This window comes from Mustela erminea, chromosome 20 (genome assembly GCF_009829155.1).
Source record: "Mustela erminea isolate mMusErm1 chromosome 20, mMusErm1.Pri, whole genome shotgun sequence".
Lineage (NCBI taxonomy): Eukaryota > Metazoa > Chordata > Mammalia > Carnivora > Mustelidae > Mustela > Mustela erminea.
In genome coordinates, this window is record NC_045633.1 from 11,746,496 (window position 1) to 11,765,027 (window position 18,532).

At 42.3% G+C, this 18,532-nt stretch overlaps 1 protein-coding gene across 3 annotated transcripts; it reads left to right on the forward strand.

The window, feature by feature from the left end:
• The first annotated feature begins 1,740 nt into the window (after positions 1-1,740).
• CEP20 (centrosomal protein 20) lies at positions 1,741-18,532 on the forward strand. 3 transcript variants are annotated; one of them, XM_032328094.1, is made up of 5 exons: positions 1,741-1,822; positions 5,768-5,965; positions 8,441-8,525; positions 13,212-13,348; positions 18,279-18,532. In XM_032328094.1, the coding sequence occupies exons 1-5, from the start codon at positions 1,795-1,797 to the stop codon at positions 18,353-18,355; spliced, it is 525 nt and encodes a 174-aa protein (XP_032183985.1). In that variant the 5' UTR covers positions 1,741-1,794; the 3' UTR covers positions 18,356-18,532. The 3 variants fall into 3 exon arrangements, with proteins under 3 accessions (XP_032183985.1, XP_032183986.1, XP_032183987.1); XM_032328095.1 differs by lacking the exon at positions 18,279-18,532 and adding an exon at positions 14,625-15,466; XM_032328096.1 differs by lacking the exon at positions 13,212-13,348 and having other exon boundaries at positions 18,279-18,368.

Consider the following 18,532-nt stretch of genomic DNA (forward strand, 5'->3'; position numbering starts at 1 on the left):
GGAAGGAATGGTAATGCCTGTTTCCCCACATCCTCACCAACACAGTGTATCAGGTGATTGTTGTGTGAGCTGTTGGTGAGGACTTGAAGTAAAACATTAGAGCAGTGCCTGTCATCTACAGAGTGGCAAATCATGTAATTACATGATTACCAACATGAATCTATCAATCACACTATTATATGCCTCTTTCTCTGAGTTCCTCATTGGCATATCCATGAGTGCTTTTCTCTGAGGAGCTCAAACGTTCTACCTATGGAATTTAGTAAATCCTTATAAATCTTTTCTGATGTTGGCCAGCAATTCAAGCTCTGTGGGGTTTACAGAATAGGGAAGTGTGACAGAATAGGACCTTTCTAAGTTTACAGAACAGAGCTGTGTTCCACAAGGTCAGAATTAATCTCCTTTGGAATGCGAATGGACTCCTCTAGGTTACAATGGCTTTCAAATTATTTTTTTCCACTGCTACCCTTTGAGAAATACACCAAGAATCACAACGCACATTCATACCCAAAACAGAAGTTTCGAAAACATCCCCAATACTTATTTGTTTTCTATTTGTTCCATTCCATTTCGCTGAAAATAGTTTCACTGGGAGCCACTGATATATAGATTTCAAAACCTGCTAGGGGTTAAGACTAGCAGTTTAAAGGTCATGGTTCTAGGATCTAGGTCACAGGTCTTGGTCTTCCTGGCAATGGAAGGAATCACAGAACCCCACACCCCGCTTTGGGTAGATTATTCCCATTTTCTTCTTCATTCCCTTGGGCTGGTAGAGATGATTTGTTCCTCAATTATTCACAAGTAACGTTTGGACTCCTGAGATTCTCTACCCATCATTAAGGGCCAGCGGAAGAGAACAGGCTTTGAAAGAGCAAGAGGCCTGGATTCAAATCTCACCTGCACCCTTTGCTAGTGATCTCGGTTAAGGCTCATCAGTCATCAAAGACTCCGTTTCCTCTTCTATGAACGGGAGTCATCACAGAGAAATCAATGAGCCAGCGTGGGTACAGCTAATCAGCACAGCGTCGGGATCCGAGGAAGTCCCTAATACAGTGGTTCTCAAGGTGTGACCCCCCAGACCAGCAGCACCAGCATTCCTGGAGAACTTGTTAGAAAAGCAGCACTGAAGGGATGCCTGGGTGGCCCAGTGGGTTAAGCCGCTGCTTGCAGCTCAGGTCATGATCCCAGCATTCTGGGATCGAGTCCCGCCTCGAGCTCCTTGCTTGGCAGGGAGCCTGTTCCTCTCTCTGCCTCTGCCTGCTCGCACGCTAGCTCTCTCCCTCTCTCTTTGACAAATAAATAAATGAAATCTTTAAAAGAAAAGCAGTTCTGGGATCTCACCCCGGATTGACTAAATCAGAAACCCCAGCGGTGGCGCCCCGTGGTCTGTTTTAGCAAGTCTTCCAGGTGATACTGACACAGCTCAAGTTTGAGAACTACAGGATTAATACACGGTAACCATTGACAATTAGTTCCTGAGGCTGCAGAGCGAGCACCGGGCAGGAAGGATTAATAAAGTTAAGCACTAAAGTATCTACAGCACCCACTGAAGAGGGTTCTAACCCGCCTCAATCCCGGTTCCTCCCCCCTCCTCCCTGAGCACCTACAGAGCTCCCTGATTGGTCAAGTCCCTCCTGACAGTCACCAGTCACCCAACCCGGGAGAGCGAAAACTGAACGGGGCGGTTCCGAGAGCTGCAAGGGCGGCGCGCCTATTGGCTATAGGTCACGCCGCAGAGCGGGGCGGAACTGCGCGTGCGCACAGACGAGGCGCGACCCTGAGGGCGGTTGAAAGATGGCGACTGTCGCCGAGCTGAAGGCCGGTGAGTGGCAGTGGAAAGCTGGCCGAGTAAGAGGCGTCTGGCCTTCCGCCCGTGAAAAGGATGGAACGAGCGGAACACAGAGTCAGCCTCTTTAGGGTCGTTCTGCGGCGTCAGGGCTCGCAGAGAGTCTGGCTGGTGTGGCCGCCGATGCGTCCGGGCCCTGCTTGAGGGAAGCGGTCGCTCAGGGGCCGTTCAGTTTTGGAACCAGCTTCGAGCTGGAAGAGGAGCGGCAGGACCCTTAGGTTCCCGAGAGGACTATAGGCCTGCACGTTGGGCCTCTGGCGCATTTGTCGGACCCCGCTCGAGCCGAGGCTTTGGGCCGCAGCTTTCATTTGGGACTGAGGGTAACAATATCCGTATCCGTTATTGGGGTTAGATGCAACTCCTAAGCTTTTTGCTTCCTTGTCTCACGGGATCCTTATTAACAACCTTTGGGGTAGGACCCGATCTCCATTGGGAAAATCGGGAGGTAGAAAGTTTCCTGGCTTGGCCGTTCTCCTCTGTTTTTCAGCAAGTTCCACAAAGGTGCGAGTCCTCATCGTACGGGTAACGGGTTTGTGCACCGCTGGTGTGGACGCAGATATCCAGGCAAATAATAGTAATTATAGTTATAAGCGGCATAGCCTTTAATGTCAGACGCGGCCCAGCCCCTGTGCCACCTATTAGTCCAGGGACAACCTTATGCCCGTTTCATGGATGGGGAAATTGAGGTGCATGGAGGTGACACAACTCGCCCAAAGTAACTTAGCTGGAAGGAGGAGTGCGTGAGAACCTGGCTAGGCTGCACTGAACTCCATCCAGGTCTCACTCCCTGCGTGATGCTGCTGCCTGTTTAATAAAACCAGTTCCCGTTCTCGGGGACCTTGCGCTCCCAATCAGAAATTGTTAAAGATCTGGCAGGGAAATCAGAAATTGTTAAAAGATCTGGCAGGGAGGGGCTGGATCTCTTTGAGAATAGGGTTCAGTAAGCATTGCTACAAAATGTGTACCTGGGGCTCTGGGCTGATGAGCAGTAAGGGGAAAAAAAAAAAAAAACATTCCTTTCTCCACAAGAACAGATTTTTCAGGTGAATTTGAGCACCGTGTCTGCATGAACTACCTAACACGTGCAATACTGCGTCAGCTTCAGAGGATTTAAAGATACTTTGGGATATGAGGCCAGGGGAAGAACTTTTTTCGAAGAAGTGGTTACGGTACAGAGTTTTAAGCATAATCAAAGGAAAGGGCAAAATGGTATGGAACCTGAACAGAAAATGTAACTGGGCATGAAGAATGTCCTTCGTAGGGGCGCTTGGGTGGCTCAGTCGTCGAGCGACTGCCTTCAGCTCAGGTTATGAACGCAGGGTCTTGGGATTGAGCTTCACATCGGGCTCCCTGCTGGGTGGCAAGCCTCCCTCTCTACTTTCTCTGTTTGTGTTTCCTCTCGCCACCGTCTCTCTCTCTCTCTCTGTCAAATAAATAAATAACTTAGGGGCGTCTGGGTTGCTCAGTGGGTTAAGCCTGTGCCTTCCGCTCAGGTCATGATCCCAGGATGCTGGGATTGAGCCTCGCCTCAGGCTCTCTGCTCAGCGGGGAGCCTGCTTTCTCCTCTCTCTCTGCCTGCCTCTCTGCCTACTTGTGATCTCTCTGTCCAATAAATAAATAAAATCTTAAAAATTAATTAATTAATTAAAAAAAAATAAAAAGAAAAAAAGATGGTCCTACGTAGGGGTGTCTAGGTGGTTCAGTCGTTGGGCGTCTGCTTTAGCTCATGTCCTGATCCAGAGTCCTGGGGTCATCGGCTCCCTCCCTGCTCCTTGGGAAGCCTGCTTCTCCCTCTTCCACTCCGTCATTCCTTCTCTCCATGTGTGTCTCTCTGTCAAAAAAAAGAATGTCCTACGCAGGTGTGTCCCTTTGTTTTGTTTTGCATTCCCAGTTCTGAATATGGTTTGTGTTCAGCAAAACTCAGTGAAAATGTATATCCCACCTCAATTATCTTAACTACACTGTATGGCCTTTTACTCCCCAGCCCGCTTAGGGGGAATTGGGGAGGGTCGGAGGGGGAAAGACAATCTTGAGTAGGCTCGATGGGCACTATGGAGCCTAGTGCTTGCTCGATCTCATCACCCTGAGGTGGTCAGGAGCCAAAATCAGGAGTCAGTCCTTAACCCACTGAGCCACCCAGGTATCCCTGGGCTCTTACCTTATTAAAACATTTCACATTTTCCACCTCACTTGGTTTTGCTTCTGAGAGGTAGAACTCATGTTGGAGAGGGGAGCTGAGGCATGATGAGCTGGTGATGAGACAGGATAGGCTTCCTAACTCCCGCTTCATTAATTGTCATTTCTCTGCGGAGTTTGAGGCTGTGCTGTGTGCAAATTCAGAGTAATTGGGACAGGATACTGGCCTGCGAAAAAAAAATCTCTTCCATTTAATTTCCAAAGATGGAGTTAGAGAACCGGGGTTTGGTTATTATCCCAAGAATATGATAAGGCTGAACCATCCTTTTATGGACCTGTTACAACGGCTGATTGGTAACTGTACTCGCACACCTGTCAAAAAGGTTGGGGGGATGATTTAAAAACAAGGGGCAAGAAAGGTTAAAAGTTTAGTCTACTAAGTCATACCTCTGTAATCCTATCACCCAGGTTTTTGTTGTTGTAAAGTTTAAAGGGATTTTATGTTTATGCCTACTTGGGTAAGCTCCTTGGGCTCTGTGCATGAATTTTTTCTTTATTTTGGTGTACTTATTTGGTGCCTTTGGCAGGGTGCAGTACAATATTAAACTATGTTTATTACATCAGTAGTATACAACACTATACTCTAATGCTCCCAGGTAGCATTTATGGAGCTCTTACTATGTTCTAGGCACCGTGGGTGAGATGTGTTGATTGGGTTAGTTATTTAGCCATTAGGGACAATGTGAAAAAAGGAGGTTCCATACCACTGCATGGAATGATGCCAGTTCAGCTCTATGCCCCTCACTGTCCATACTAGTATTTTTAGTTAAATCTCATGATCACAAACTGATACTGTAATATAACCTTTGCTCATCAAGAGGAAGTTAGATTACATTCAGTGTATATATCCCTGATTCTTCAAGATGGCAGTGATAGAGCCACGTGTTAGATTTCTATCTAGGCTTACAGTTTCAAAATCCTACTGGTTTTGTTTTGTTTTGTTTTGTTTTGTTTTTTAGAAAGTTAACTCATAAGTGTTTTTAAAAAATAAACAACACCCAAAGAAACACCTTTTTGTTCAGAATGGGTCATTCCCCAAAGGTTTTTGGTATCAGAGGTTTTATTAAAAGATAACACATTCCTTCCTTTTATGGGATGTACTTGTTGTCTTTAATCATTTTTCTAGACCGGAGAGTTTTAGTTACACAGTCCTGTCTGCAGTGATAAACGCTCTTGAAAATATAGGAGACAGGGTAAATTCAGGCCCCAGTAAGCCTAGTGTAATTCTGTGCTCCCTTTTCCTCCCTCACTGACGATGCCTACCAAACTATAGCTTCCCACAGTGATGATGCTGGAAAGATAAACTTGAATTTGCTTAACTGTATTAAAATAGCAAGTCATTGCAACTTGAGAACTTTATTTTTTATTACAAACATGATGCTAATCAGATAACTTGCATTCAGCTCATTGTTTAAATCAAAGCAATGGCTATGAGGCCATTTACTTTTTGAAATTTAATTTAATTTATTTATTTGACAGAAATCACAGCAGGCAGAGAAGCAGGCAGAGGGTGGGGGAGGTAGGCTCCCTACTGAGCAGAGAGCCGGATGCTGGGGCTCAGTCCCAGGGTCCTAAAGATCATGACCTGAGCGGAAGGCAGAGGCTTAACCCACTGAGCCACCCAGGCACCCACGGCCGTTTACCTTTTAAACATATTTCTTCAAAGTATGCCTGACGGTGACCAAATTTAATCTAATTGAAGCATTAATGTTTTATGTTTAACAGTTTTAAAGGACACGTTGGAGAAAAGGGGGGTATTAGGGCATTTAAAAGCAAGGATCCGAGCTGAAGTTTTCAATGCCCTAGATGATGAAAGCGAACCCCGACCGTCATTGTCTCATGAAAACCTTCTAATTAATGAACTAATTCGGGAGTATCTGGAATTCAACAAGTATAAGTACACAGCGTCTGTCCTCATATCAGGTAAGAGGTTGTTATTATTACTTGCCTGAAACAAAGTCTGCTTTTTCCCTTCCCTCACTTCTCAGAAAATACTGAGGCTGAAAATCTAATTCTGTTACCGCCCAGAGTCGTCCAGGTGACCGGAACATAAAAATCCCCTGGTCTCCTTCCATAGTTTGAATACTTTCTCATGGGGCTTATTGTATTGTAGAAAATAAGTACCTGAACCCTTAAACTAGGTGTGTGCTTTGAAAAATCATCTGTATTTTCTGATACTAAGGATAAAAAGTTGGTTTTGTTTGCTGCCAGGTTTTTTCTGTGTAGATGCTTTAAAAATACAGTTTCAGAGGCTCAGTCAGTTAAGCATGTGACTCTTGATCTCTTGCTCTCTTGTCAGGTCTTGATCTCAGGGCCATGGGTTTGAGCCCTGTGTTGGGCTCTGCACTTAGCCTGGATCCTACTTAAAAAGTATTGGGAAGATAAACTCCAAACTCACTGTAATGTTAGGAGGGAGAGAAATGGTGTTGGGGGAGGACGTGGGCAGTTAAAGAGACATTTATCTCTTATATTTTATTTCTGAAGAGAAAGTAAATAACTTTCTTGATAAGGAATGCACATTAATCAAGATAGACTTTCCTCTGGGCTGGGGGAGAGAAATGGGATTGGAAGGATTGCTTTGTTTAAGCTTTCTTTTCTTTCTTTTTTTTTTTTTTTTTAAATTTTAAAGAGTTTATTTATTTGTCAGAGAGAGAGAGAGTGCACACAAGCAGGCAGAGTGGCAGGCAGAGGCAGAGAGAGAAGCAAGGCTCCCTGCCGAGCAAGGAGCCTGATGCGGGACTTGATTCCAGGACCCAACCCCAGGATCATGACTGGAGCTGAAGGCAGCAGCTTAACCGACTGAGCCACCCAGGCGTCCCACTTTAAGACTATTTCATTCCTCATCCAAAGGGGTGAAAAAAAAAATAGAGAGACCATAAAGTAGATTTTGGAAGAGAGAATGAATTCTTTGTGATGTTGGACCTTTTCCACTTAATAGATTTTTAAATTAACATTCTGTATCTTTTATTTAATGTTAAGCACATATCTTAACTGAATGAAGACTGGTAAGTTTTAGTGGTTTAAGGATCATCAGTATCAGCCTCCGCTTTCCTCAGTTTGTTATAGCTGGCTATATAATACTGTTAACACTCAGAAATGAAGAAAGTTTATGAAAATATAATGAATTAGGTCTTGGACCTGGGCTTCCCTAGAATGAAATATAGTCACATTTGTCAAGTTTTATGTTAAATGTCTTGGCTTTTTTTTTTTTTTTTAATAGCTGAGGTGTAGTAGCTGAGGTGTAAAGGCACCCAGGGTCGCCTGGGTGGCTCAGCAGTTAAGCATCTGCCTTCGGTTCAGGTCACAGTCCCAGGGCCCTGGGATCACGCCCCGCGTCAGGCTCCCTGCTTGGTGGCGAGAAGGCTGCTTCTCCTGGCTTGTGTTCCTTCTCTCACTCTGTCTCTCTCCGTCAAATAAATAAAATCTTTAAAACAAAACAAAAACCCAACAAGACAAAAACCTTTTTCGGTATGCAGTTCTATGGATTTTACCAAATACGTATAGTTGTGTAACTGCCACCACACAATCACTATAGAGAATATTTTTATCACCTCAGAACATTCTCTGTGCCCTGTTGTAGTCAACTTCTTCACCTACCCCAGCCCCTGTCAACCGCTGATCTGTTTTTTTCTGTACCTATCATTTGCCTTTTCCAGAATGTCATATAAATGAGCCCATTCAGGATGTAGCCTTTTGAGTGCACTTCCTTTTGCTTAGCATAACGTATTTCAGATTCAGCTGTGTTGGGTTTTTTCCCCCTGAATAGCATTCCTTTGTATGTCTGTGCCGATTTCTCTATTATCAGTTGATGGCCAGTTGTGTGTAGTTTTTTGGCAGTTACCAGTCAAGTGGCCATTAACATTCACCACAAGTTTTTGTGTGCAGGTAAGCTTTCTTGGGTAAAGAGCTAAGAGTGGGATTGCAGGTTATGAAATACATGCTTACCTTTCTAAGAAATGGCTCAGCTATTTTCCAGAGTGGTTGCTCTCCTACTAGCAAAGCAAATATAAGAGTATCCAGTTGCCCTGTATCCTTGCCAGCGCTTCATGTTTGGGTAATTTTACTTTCAGAATTATTACCACCAAGTGGATATTGTTACTGTCCTGTGTTTAATTTGTAGGCTTCAAAAAAAGACTTCTGAAGTCTGGTATGCAGACACATATGTTCCCAACCAAAAATTGGGGGATTTAAAAAATGAATTTTTGTTAAACTCTGTTAAGTTATACATATTACAAAATGATATTTTGAAAATCATAAAGTCAAGTACAGTTGGCTCTGCCTTGGTGCGTGCCATCATTGTTATTCCAAAATTGGAAAAGTCTGTGTACCTGGTAAGTAGTTCTTACCAAAATCGTATGTGCGTTTTAGATGAATAAAGACTCATGATTTCTCCTCTAGAATCTGGTCAACCTGTAGTTCCATTGGACAGACAGTTTCTCATCCGGGAACTAAATGCATTTGAAGAATCAAAGGATAACACAATGTAAGAAGTTTTTTTTTTTTTTTTTTCAATAAAGTTTTTAAAGATAAAAACTTAAAATAAGTTTTTAGATATTTAAAAACTTAAAAATAAGTTTTTAGATATTGTTGTATTGGGAGTCATAATCACACAGTAGTGGTTTTGTTTCATTTTAATTGAGCAGGTATTTATTTGGTTTGAGTATGTGTCTAACACTGTACCAAATCCAAGGTGTGTAGCGACAAACAGGATAAGGCCTCTGTTCTCTGGAACTAAAATTCCTGTGGTTTCAGGGGACTGAGCATCTGTCTCACTAAGGGTCATTCTTGGCTTCTTGATGCATACCTTTTTTTCTTCTGAGGGTTTGCTCTCAGTTGTTTTCTTCCTCACGAGGGACTCTTTCTCCTCATTGTTTCCTTCGCTTCAGCACAGGAGTATACTCAGATCTCCAAAAATACCATTCAACTCGTTTGTACCACTGAGCTTCGTGACAACCAGCCCCTGCTTTCATGTTGTTATGCTCCCTCTTTGCCTTCTCTGCATATTGAATTCTTCCTTTACCATTTGTGCTGAAACTATGCTCTTGAAAAGAAGTGTGACTGCTTTCTAGTAATTTCTTAATTCTGTTCCTACCTCAAAGTTGCTTAAACTTTTTCCGGAGGATCCCTGAATGGCCAAAAAAATTGCACCCAGGAGGCTCAAAGCAGCAGCCCCTCCTCCACCCCCAGGCACAAATTTCTTTGAAGTCTTATGTTTTCTTTCTTTCTTTTTTTGTTAACATTTTATTTATTTGACAGACAGAGATCACAAGTAGGCAGAGAGGCAGGCAGAGAGAGAGGAGGAAGCAGGCTCCCCGCTGAGCAGAGAGCCCGATGTGGGACTCGATCCCAGGACCCTGAGATCATGACCTGACCCGAAAGCAGAGGCTTTAACCCACTGAGCCACCCAGGTGCCCCTTATGTTTCCTTTCTAAAAATTTCTTGGTTTTTTTTGTTGTTGTTTCTGCTTCATGGTATAATTGTTTTACCTTAAAAATGTTATAAATGACGTACCACTTAAATTGAACTCTCCCACAAATCTTTGTACAATTAATGTTCCAGTATCATATGCCACTTTTATCCTGTATTTGGTCCCAAGTCCCTGGCATCAAGAGTGGGTGTATATCTGTATTTCCAATCTGAGAAGCTCAGTTTTACTTGAGTTTCTGTAGCATTTTGTAATAGTGACTCTTCTCCCTTACAACACTTTTTGTCATTTGTCTTTTATGAACCTTTACTGTCTAGGTTTTTCTATCCGTAACAGTGTTCTCAGTTTCTTCATTGTTCCTTCAGGGTTCTTTTAAATCGTGAGTACTCTCCCACGTTTTGTCCTTAACAAAATTTTTCTTCCTGTCCCCTTGCCCACTTTCCTAAGTATGCTTGAGTCTTTAATGATGCCTCTATGTTCGTAACTCTGCTTTAAATCTGACAGATCAAAAAAAAAAAAAAATCTGACAGATCCCGCAAATTACAGAGCCCCATTTCTGCTGGCATCTCAAACACAGTGTGTCCAAAAATTAAATGGGTTATTTTCACCTTCTTAAACCCCCTTGTAGGTTCCTCATATAGCCATTCGGGTCTTAAACTCAGAGTCCATGTACTTTTCTGGCTACTTCCCCTCTCTCTATCAATCAGTCACATTGCGGTTCCGTCACTTCTGCCTGGGTGCTGTTCAGAAGCCATCTGTCGGGGCACCTGGGTGGCTCAGTGGGTTAAAGCCTCTGCCTTTGGCTCGGGTCATGATCTCAGGGTCCTGGGATCGAGTCCCACATTGGGCTCTCTGCTCAGCGGGGAGCCTGCTTCCCCCTAGCTCTGCCTGCCTCTCTGCCTATTTGTGATCTCTTTCTCTCTCTGTGAAATAAATACATAAAATCTTAAAAAAAAAAAAAAAGCCATCTGTCTGCTTTCTCTGTCTCTGGTCACTTTCTTTCCCAACTTACCTTCATATTGCCAACAATTGGCTATCTTAAAGGCAGTTACTGCTTTGTTTAAAACATTTTCATTGCAGGTCTGCCTGGGCGGGTTAGGCGGTTAAGCCTCTGACTCTTAGTGTCAGCGCAGGTCTTGAGTTCAAGGCCCCTGTTGGGCTCCACATCCATAAAAACCACAAAACAAACATCTCCATTGTAAAGTTTTCAGATTTTTAAAAAGTAATGCAGATTGTGTATTTGAAATTTGCTAAGAGAGTTCTTTTATCTATGAAAGTGTCACACACAAAGTAAATGGGTGAGGTGATGGGTGTGTTACTTAACTTGATAAGGGGAATTCCTTCACTGTGTGTGTGTGTGTGTGTGTGTGTATCAAATCATCATGCTGTACCCTTTAAATACCATACAGTTTTATTTCTCAATTATACCTCAGTAAAGTGGCAGGGGGGATAATATAACAAGTAAAACAAATACTAGATTTATGTGCCGTTGTGAACATAAAGTGGCTCTCCATAAATACACTGATATTTTTCAGCAAAACTGAAAAAATTCTTTTTTCGCACAAAGTAGGATAAAGTCTAGAATAGCCTTAGTTAGGTCAAGCCATGCCACCAAATGAAATTTGTGCCAAACTTATGACGAAAACTAGTTTTCAGAGTTTTTGTGTTTCACAATAAGGTATGGTAAGGCTGAACTTAAAAAAAAAAAATTCTGGGACGCCTGGGTGCTCAGTTGGTTGAGCGGCTCCCTTTGGCTCGGGTCATGATCCCAGCGTCCTGGGATCAAGTCCCACATCGGGCTCCTTGCTCAGTGGGGCACCTGCCTCTCCCTCTGCCTTTGCCTGCTGCTCTGTCTGCCTGTGCTTGCTCTCGCTCTGACAAATAAATAAATAAAATCCTTAAAAAAAAAATTCTTTTTGTAAACTTTTATTTAGAAACATCCTAATGTCCATGAATTTGTAGATTAAATATGCTAGCTATATCTTTTGTAATAACATCTAAAAAATCTTAAAATTTTAAATTTTAAAAACTTCATTGATGTTAATTTAAGAACAAAATTGTTTAAACTTAAAAATCTTCTTAAACCAGTCAGCTCTTTCGGAAACATGGGTTTTAAAATTAAACAGAAGATGGAGATCACATTCCTGGGTATAAGAGGTACAGTATAAGATATATTCCTTTCCTAAGAGTTGAGGCATCTTAAATAGAGAAACTTCCTTTCCTGATTTCCTCCTGGTCTGAGAAGTTGGCATGCAAGCAGTTAGTTATTGCTGCGTAACCCAGTGCCCCAGAATGTGGTGGCTTGAAACAATAATCATTTATTGTCTGTGGTTGGTCAGGAATCTGTGGGCGGTTCTGGGGCTCTGTTTCTCAGGAGATCCCAGTTACTATGTAGCCAGGGAGGTCCTCATCTGAAGGCCAGGCTGGGGCTGCAGGATCCTCTCCCATGTGGCTCGCTCACTTGGCTGCTTGCAGGAGGCCCCCATTCCTTGCCTGTGTACCTTTCCCTGGGACAGCTCGAGGATCCTCATGACGTGGCAGCTGACTTCCCACGGAGTGAAGGGCCCAGAGAGAAGGCATGGAGGCAGCCACAGTATACAGTGCTTTATGACCTAGTCTTGGAAGTTGCACAGTGCTGTGACTTAATACCTAATTTGGTTCATAGAAGTGTCTTGAGCCTGCACTCCAGGGGAGGGCAGATAGGCTCCACCTTTTGAAGGGAAAGGAATGTCAATCTTTAAACTGTCACATCAGCTAGTAAATAGATAGCTCAAAAAAAAAAAATCGGTGAAATTGTATTTTCAGTGGTGAGATTAGAAATGAAAACATTTCTGTTGTACCTCTCCTCATTGTTAGCAAGTAGCTTCCCTGTGTGCCGGGGTACTGATAGAGATCACCAGGCAGAGTATTGTCATGAAAAGAATATAGGACTTGGAGTTCAAGTAGAAAGTTGGTTTACTTATGGAGGAATCTCTAGCATATCTTCCGTGAGCTGTGGTGGGATGATCACAAGACAAGGATAACCTGGAGAAAGGTTAGACTGTTTCGTAAACTGTAAAAACAGCTTTTTTTTTTTTCAAACCTGCCCTCCCTCCCTAAAAATAGCTTATTAAATATTAGTTCGTTCTTAACTCCTGAATAGCTAACATTTATATACCATTTAATATATGCCACACGCAGTTCTAAAAAGTTGATATTTATTAACTTATTTACTCCACAGCAACCCTAGGAGGTGAGGGGTACACTTATCTTTATTTATAGGGGAAGAAATACGTATCAGGGCAGGGACATAAAAAATCTTGTTGAGGTCAAGTGGTGAAGCCAGGATTTGAACCCAGGCAGTCTGGTTTTTGGGACATCTGACCTTTAGGCAAAGATTTATACATCCAGTAAGTGTTCACTGACTCCTTGTTGTGTATCAGACCGTGCTAGGCACTGGGAAATCTCAGCCAGACTTGAAAGGCAGAATTCCTCTGTATTGATGGATGGATGATGTATTTCAGTTTAGGTGATGTTTGAGTTCTTAACATAGGTTCTCTGGGTTTTTAAGTTGTTTTTTGAGTTAAATGTACTCTTAAATTTTAAAAAGCATTAATAGTTTGCGATTTGGATAGTAACTGTGTGTCTTGTTTCAAGTCTGGAGAATTGCCTGGCCCTTTTGGTGGCAGAGGCTGCCTTAAGAGAGATTTTAAGCTTTTCTTAAATCTGCAATTTTAATTGATTTTGGTTTTCTTCCTGCTACAGACCTCTTTTATATGGAATTTTAGCTCATTTCTTGGATGGAACTAAGGATGACCTCCAAAATCCATTTCTGAGAGGGTCTTCACTTCAGCCTTCAAACCCAAATCTTGGCGAACAACCTAGCAGAAGAAAGCATAAAGGTATGAATTTCCTGGGATTCATCATTTAACTGTTAGCAATTATTTTTTTCTTTTTTTGTTTTTTAAAATTTTTTTAAAGATTTTCTTTTCAAGTCATGTCCATACCCAATATAGGGCTCAAACTCAAAATCCGTAGATTAAAAGTTCCATCCTCCACTGACAGCCAGCCAGGTGCCCCAAGTGTTTTTTTCTTCTTAATATTTTTCTCTTGGGGTGCCTGGGTGGCTCAGTCAGTTAAGTGTCTAACTTTGGCTCAGGTTATGATCCTAGGGGTCCTGGGATCGAGCCTCTGTGGGGCTCTGCTCAGTGGGGACCCTGCTTCTCTCCCTCTGCCTGCTTCTCTGCCTCCTTGTGTGCTCTCTCTCTCTGTCAAATAAATAAATAAAACCTTTAAAAAAATTTTTTTTTCCTCTCACAAATAGTTTTTACCCAAGATTTTGAGTCATAGTTTAATTCTACTTACATCTAATACGGTTGAAGTCTGTGTTACTGATCCTCCAAAAAGCAAAATGGTGTTTGGAAAGGGAATCTTGAGGGGATGGGAGAATAACTGGACAAAATTTTTAGATACTGTTTCTGTGCCAAAGCATGGAAAAACCCAATTTTTTTCATATAGATTTGTATTCTTTGGAACAATTTAGATCATTGGCATACTCAATAAATAGATTTTTAGCAAATCATCACTTTCTTCCCCACTCCAAGACTAAAGAAAGGCAAGATTGCTGAATACAGATAGGGACGTACAAGTGTCTATATCCTTTGTATTTTTAGGATACTGTTGGTGGAAGACTGGTAGTACCTACAGATAAGATTCTTGAACAGCCCCTATTTCTTTCAGAATGTTTACTCTTTAAATGTGCTTTCAGTTGTTACCACATCAACAATAGGATCTCGCTTTGATCATCTGAACTGAATGGTTTATAGCTCTTTCTTTTCAACCTCAGTAGAGTTGGTCTCTTTCTAAGGACAGTCAGAGGTGGGCCTCAAGCAGCAGATGAGAGAACAGATCAAAATCTTGAATGTTGAAATAACCTTCTAAGAAACATCTAAAATACTAGTTATCCTTCATAGGTTATCGTAAGCTGCTGTGAGCAGTATTAATTCCGTTAAATATTTGCTGCATCTCCTAGGATCTGAACACAAAGTGTTTGTGAAGCAAGGTGACCTCTTTTGTGGGTTATTTCTGATGTCACTTGGAGTTACTCATCTATGTATCTTAGACTGCTGAGCTGGTGGACCATTGAAAAAGAAATCACCCCACCTCCGTACTTTACAGTTGAGAAAACCAGGACTGAGATATTAAGTGAGTCCTGTAAAGCGTGTGGCTGATCTGTTCTCGCAGGATCAGGACCTCTGAGGGCCATTCCTGTACACTTCTCCACTTAAAGAATGTAAAGAAGTTTTCCTAGTTCCCTTTGCAAGGCTTGGTAAAGAACTGTCATTAGTGCCTACTATTTGACAAGTACTTAAAAAGCGAAACAAAATGCACAAGGGGACAAGTAAAATCTGTAAGCGTTCAAATAATAAAAAAATCAAATTCTCTTGAATCGCTTCCCTTTTGTCTCTCCCTAACTCCCTGATCTCCCTCCCTTCTGTGGAAGGTCCCTATTAGCAGCTTGGGGCCAGGGGCCTCCTTCCGGAGTCATTTCTGTGCATGTAAATTTGTATGTACCGCTACTTGACATGTTACACTGAGATTGGGTTTATTTTCCCTTGTCTTGTCAGTATGTGTAGATCTTAACTTTATGTAGTATTGTATAGTATTGCTGATCATCCCTTATTGATGGACTTTTATATTTTTACGTTTTTGCTATTACTGTATTGCAATACAGAATTATTTCTTTGTCCGTGCACTATTTCTCTTGTGTGGACGCCTAAAAGTACAGTTGTGGTTCCAAGCGTACGCATATTAAAAAAACATAGTAGAGGTTGTCTAATCCCCCTCCAAGAAGGCTTTACATACCAAGAATATATGATACCAGTTTCTCTGTTTAATTGCCACCAGGGGATGTTGTACATGTGAACGCTGGCTAAGACAGCAAACCCGTGACATGGATACTTTCAGTCCTGTAAGGAAAAATAACCTCTTGAGCAATCACTTTTCTGGCTTGTAAACTTTAAATTTTTAAAATTTTTTTATTTTTAAAAAATATTTTATTTATTTATATGACAGAGCTCACAAGTAGGCAGAGGCAGAGAGAGATGGAGAAGCAGGCTCCCTGCCGAGCAGAGAGCCCAATGCGGGGCTTAATCCTAGGAATCTGGGATCATGACCTGAGCTGAAGGCAGAGGCTTAACCCACTGAGCCACCCAGAAGCCCCTAAACTTTTTGTTTCTACTTCTTGATTTATTTTCAGGTGTACAATACAGTAATTCCACGCTTCTATACAACACCCCAGTGCTCATCACCTTAAGTGTCTTCTTCCTTAATCCCTGTTACATGGGAACCATCAGTGTATTCTCTAGAGTTAAGAGTGTCTTTTTTTTTTTTTAAGATATTATTTATTTATTTGACAGACAGAGATCACAAGCAGGCAGAGAGGCAGGCAGAGAGAGAGGGGGAAGCAGGCTCCCCGCTGAGCAGAGAGCCTGATGCAGGGCTCGGTCCCAGGACCCCAAGATCACGACCTGAGCCGAAGGCAGAGGCTCAACCCACGAATTCACCCAGGTGCCCCAAGAGTGTCTTTTTGGGTTGTCTTTTTTGTTCCTTTGCTCATTTGTTTTGTTTCTTAAATTCCACATATGAGTGATGTCATTGGTGTTTACCTTTCTCTGACTGACTTCGCTTGACTAATAAGAAAGGTACACATCACGGAGTATTTCTTAACCCATTTCTGTTCTTTTGAGACGTGGGTCACAATAGCTGGTGGTAGCTTTACACCATGGAGATAGGGGGGCTGGAGAGCATGGGGGGAGGGGAGAGGCACACTAGCTGCTTTGGGGCCCTCAGAGCCCTCAGAGAGGTCCAAGTCCGTTGAGCTTGGGGCTCGTGTTCTGTGGAAAGCTCTGTGGCAGGCTCGGTGAGGACAAGTTAGGACGAAGGACTATGCGGTGAGGAGGTGAGGACAGCTGAACTAATAGGAGAATAGGGATCTTGCAAATTATTTTTCTTGTCCATCTGAAATTTTCTTGATAAAGGTGAACTCTTTGTGCAAAGATTTGTGAAGAATTAGCAGCCACGAATGGCATTTTTGTCCCAGTAACACATGTCAGCATTTCCTTTCGGCGTCTCCTTTTTCAATTCTAGCTTGCTGTTTGATAGAAATATGTTTTATTTGACAACATGGGAAGGTTATGAAAATTTAAAAATATTATTACTCAGATTACAATACCTGATCTCTACAGAAAGTCATCTGAGGTAGAACACACTCAGATGAAATTGTCCGTGTGTGAACACAAGTCTAAAAGCCAACACAAGATCTCTCGTGTCACAGTTCCCAAAGAGCTGGAAGAAAAGAACTTTTTTTTTTTTTAATTTTAATTTTTTTTTTAAAGATTTTTATTTATTTGACATAGAGGGAGATCACAGGTATGCAGAGAGGCAGGCAGAGAGAGGGGGAAGCAGGCTCCCCGTTGGGTGGAGAGCCATATGCGGGGCTTGATCCCAGAACCCTGGGATCATGACCTCAGCCAAAGGCAGAGGCTTAACGCACTGAGCCGCCCAGGCGCACCAGGAACAGGGTTTATGTAGACATACTCGCCTCTGGGATGGTGACCAGTTCATTAGGGCTGCTGATGTCCGTGCTTGAACACTGGAGACGGAGCAGGTTCTTAATGTAAGTGAAAGACCAGAAATCTTCTAACAGAGAAAATAATTAGCTTCGCAACTTTACTGCACGTCGGTGAAGTGTGTGCATCACATACTTCTTAGTAATGCTTTTCTAGAAAACCTGAAATGTCTGTCGCCTCAGGATATTGTTAACTTTGTTCTGTCCAGCAAAGCTGCCTGAAAATGAGGGAGACATTCCTCCGTGATCCAGACCTACAGTCTCCAGTCCTTGTGAGGATGATCAGCCGCTGGGGACTAGCAGGCCTGGGTGTAGAATCAGGTTGTCTTTAGAATTAGAAAATCCAGGTTGCGTTTTTGGTGCTAAAATCCATGTTTCTAACAGCTGTCTCAATCTGTATTCTTTTTCTCCTGTCATCAAAATCATAAAAATGGGTTTTTCCCGTGTAAAAGTATCTAGGAATATTTTCAGTTTTTCACAGCTTTTTAGAATTTAGTCTTTGCCTTGCATTTTTGTTGCATTTGGATGTTAAGTCTCTTCAGGTTCTTTAAATCCAGGGCACTTCTGCCCTCTGCCCCTTCTCCCCATGACAAAAATTGAGCAGAAGTGCCTAGGACCCCTTTGATTGCCAGAGCACAGGGGGTGGTCCCAGGGGCTCTGGTCGCTTCTGAACTCTCATGGAGCTTTATTCTTGTGTCTTTGGCTGCAGAAGATTTCTACAGTTTCTTGGATATTTTCTGATGTGGGTAGGAAAATGTAAACGCTGCTAGTTTTTTTTCTTGCCATAAGAGGGTGCTGCTGAGAGGCACTGCTATTTGAAGGTGGGTTTTGTGGTACTTTGTTTTTTTCTTTTTAGTTGAAGAAGTTTGGCATCCCTCAAAATGTTATTGAACACCCTGTCCTTTCAGATTCCATTCCTTACATATCATGTAAGAGAAGTTTGTAACTGCCGCTTACACACGGGTTTACACTGCAGTGCTCTCTGTTCCCTTAAAAACACTTGATGGTGAATCTTCAGTACTAAATGTTTCTGATTTCTTTAATAATGCTTTTAAAATGGTGAGTTTATTTTGTTGTCCTAGGCCACCTAAAGAACGCATACAATAGTAAAAACATAACATCTGAAAATACATGCAGCTACGCCTGCACACTGCCTACTTTGACTTGGGGTAAGTATTGACATTGTTTTCTGTTCATTTCAGGTGACCACCTAAGAACGGAGAAGGGGAGTAGTACTAACATCAAAGATCATCTTGTTTCTCAAGCAGTGAAGAGATGACATTTCCATTCGGGGCATCTTTTGTCTTAAAATTGTGTGTATCAAGTAACATATTTACTCTCGCAACATTACCAAAATACACCACTAATATTTGTCGTTTGTAGAAATTTGAGTTTCTGCAAAAACATTTAGTCCTTCCTGTTTTACTGCATTTGTGAATAAAAGCTAATTCCGTCA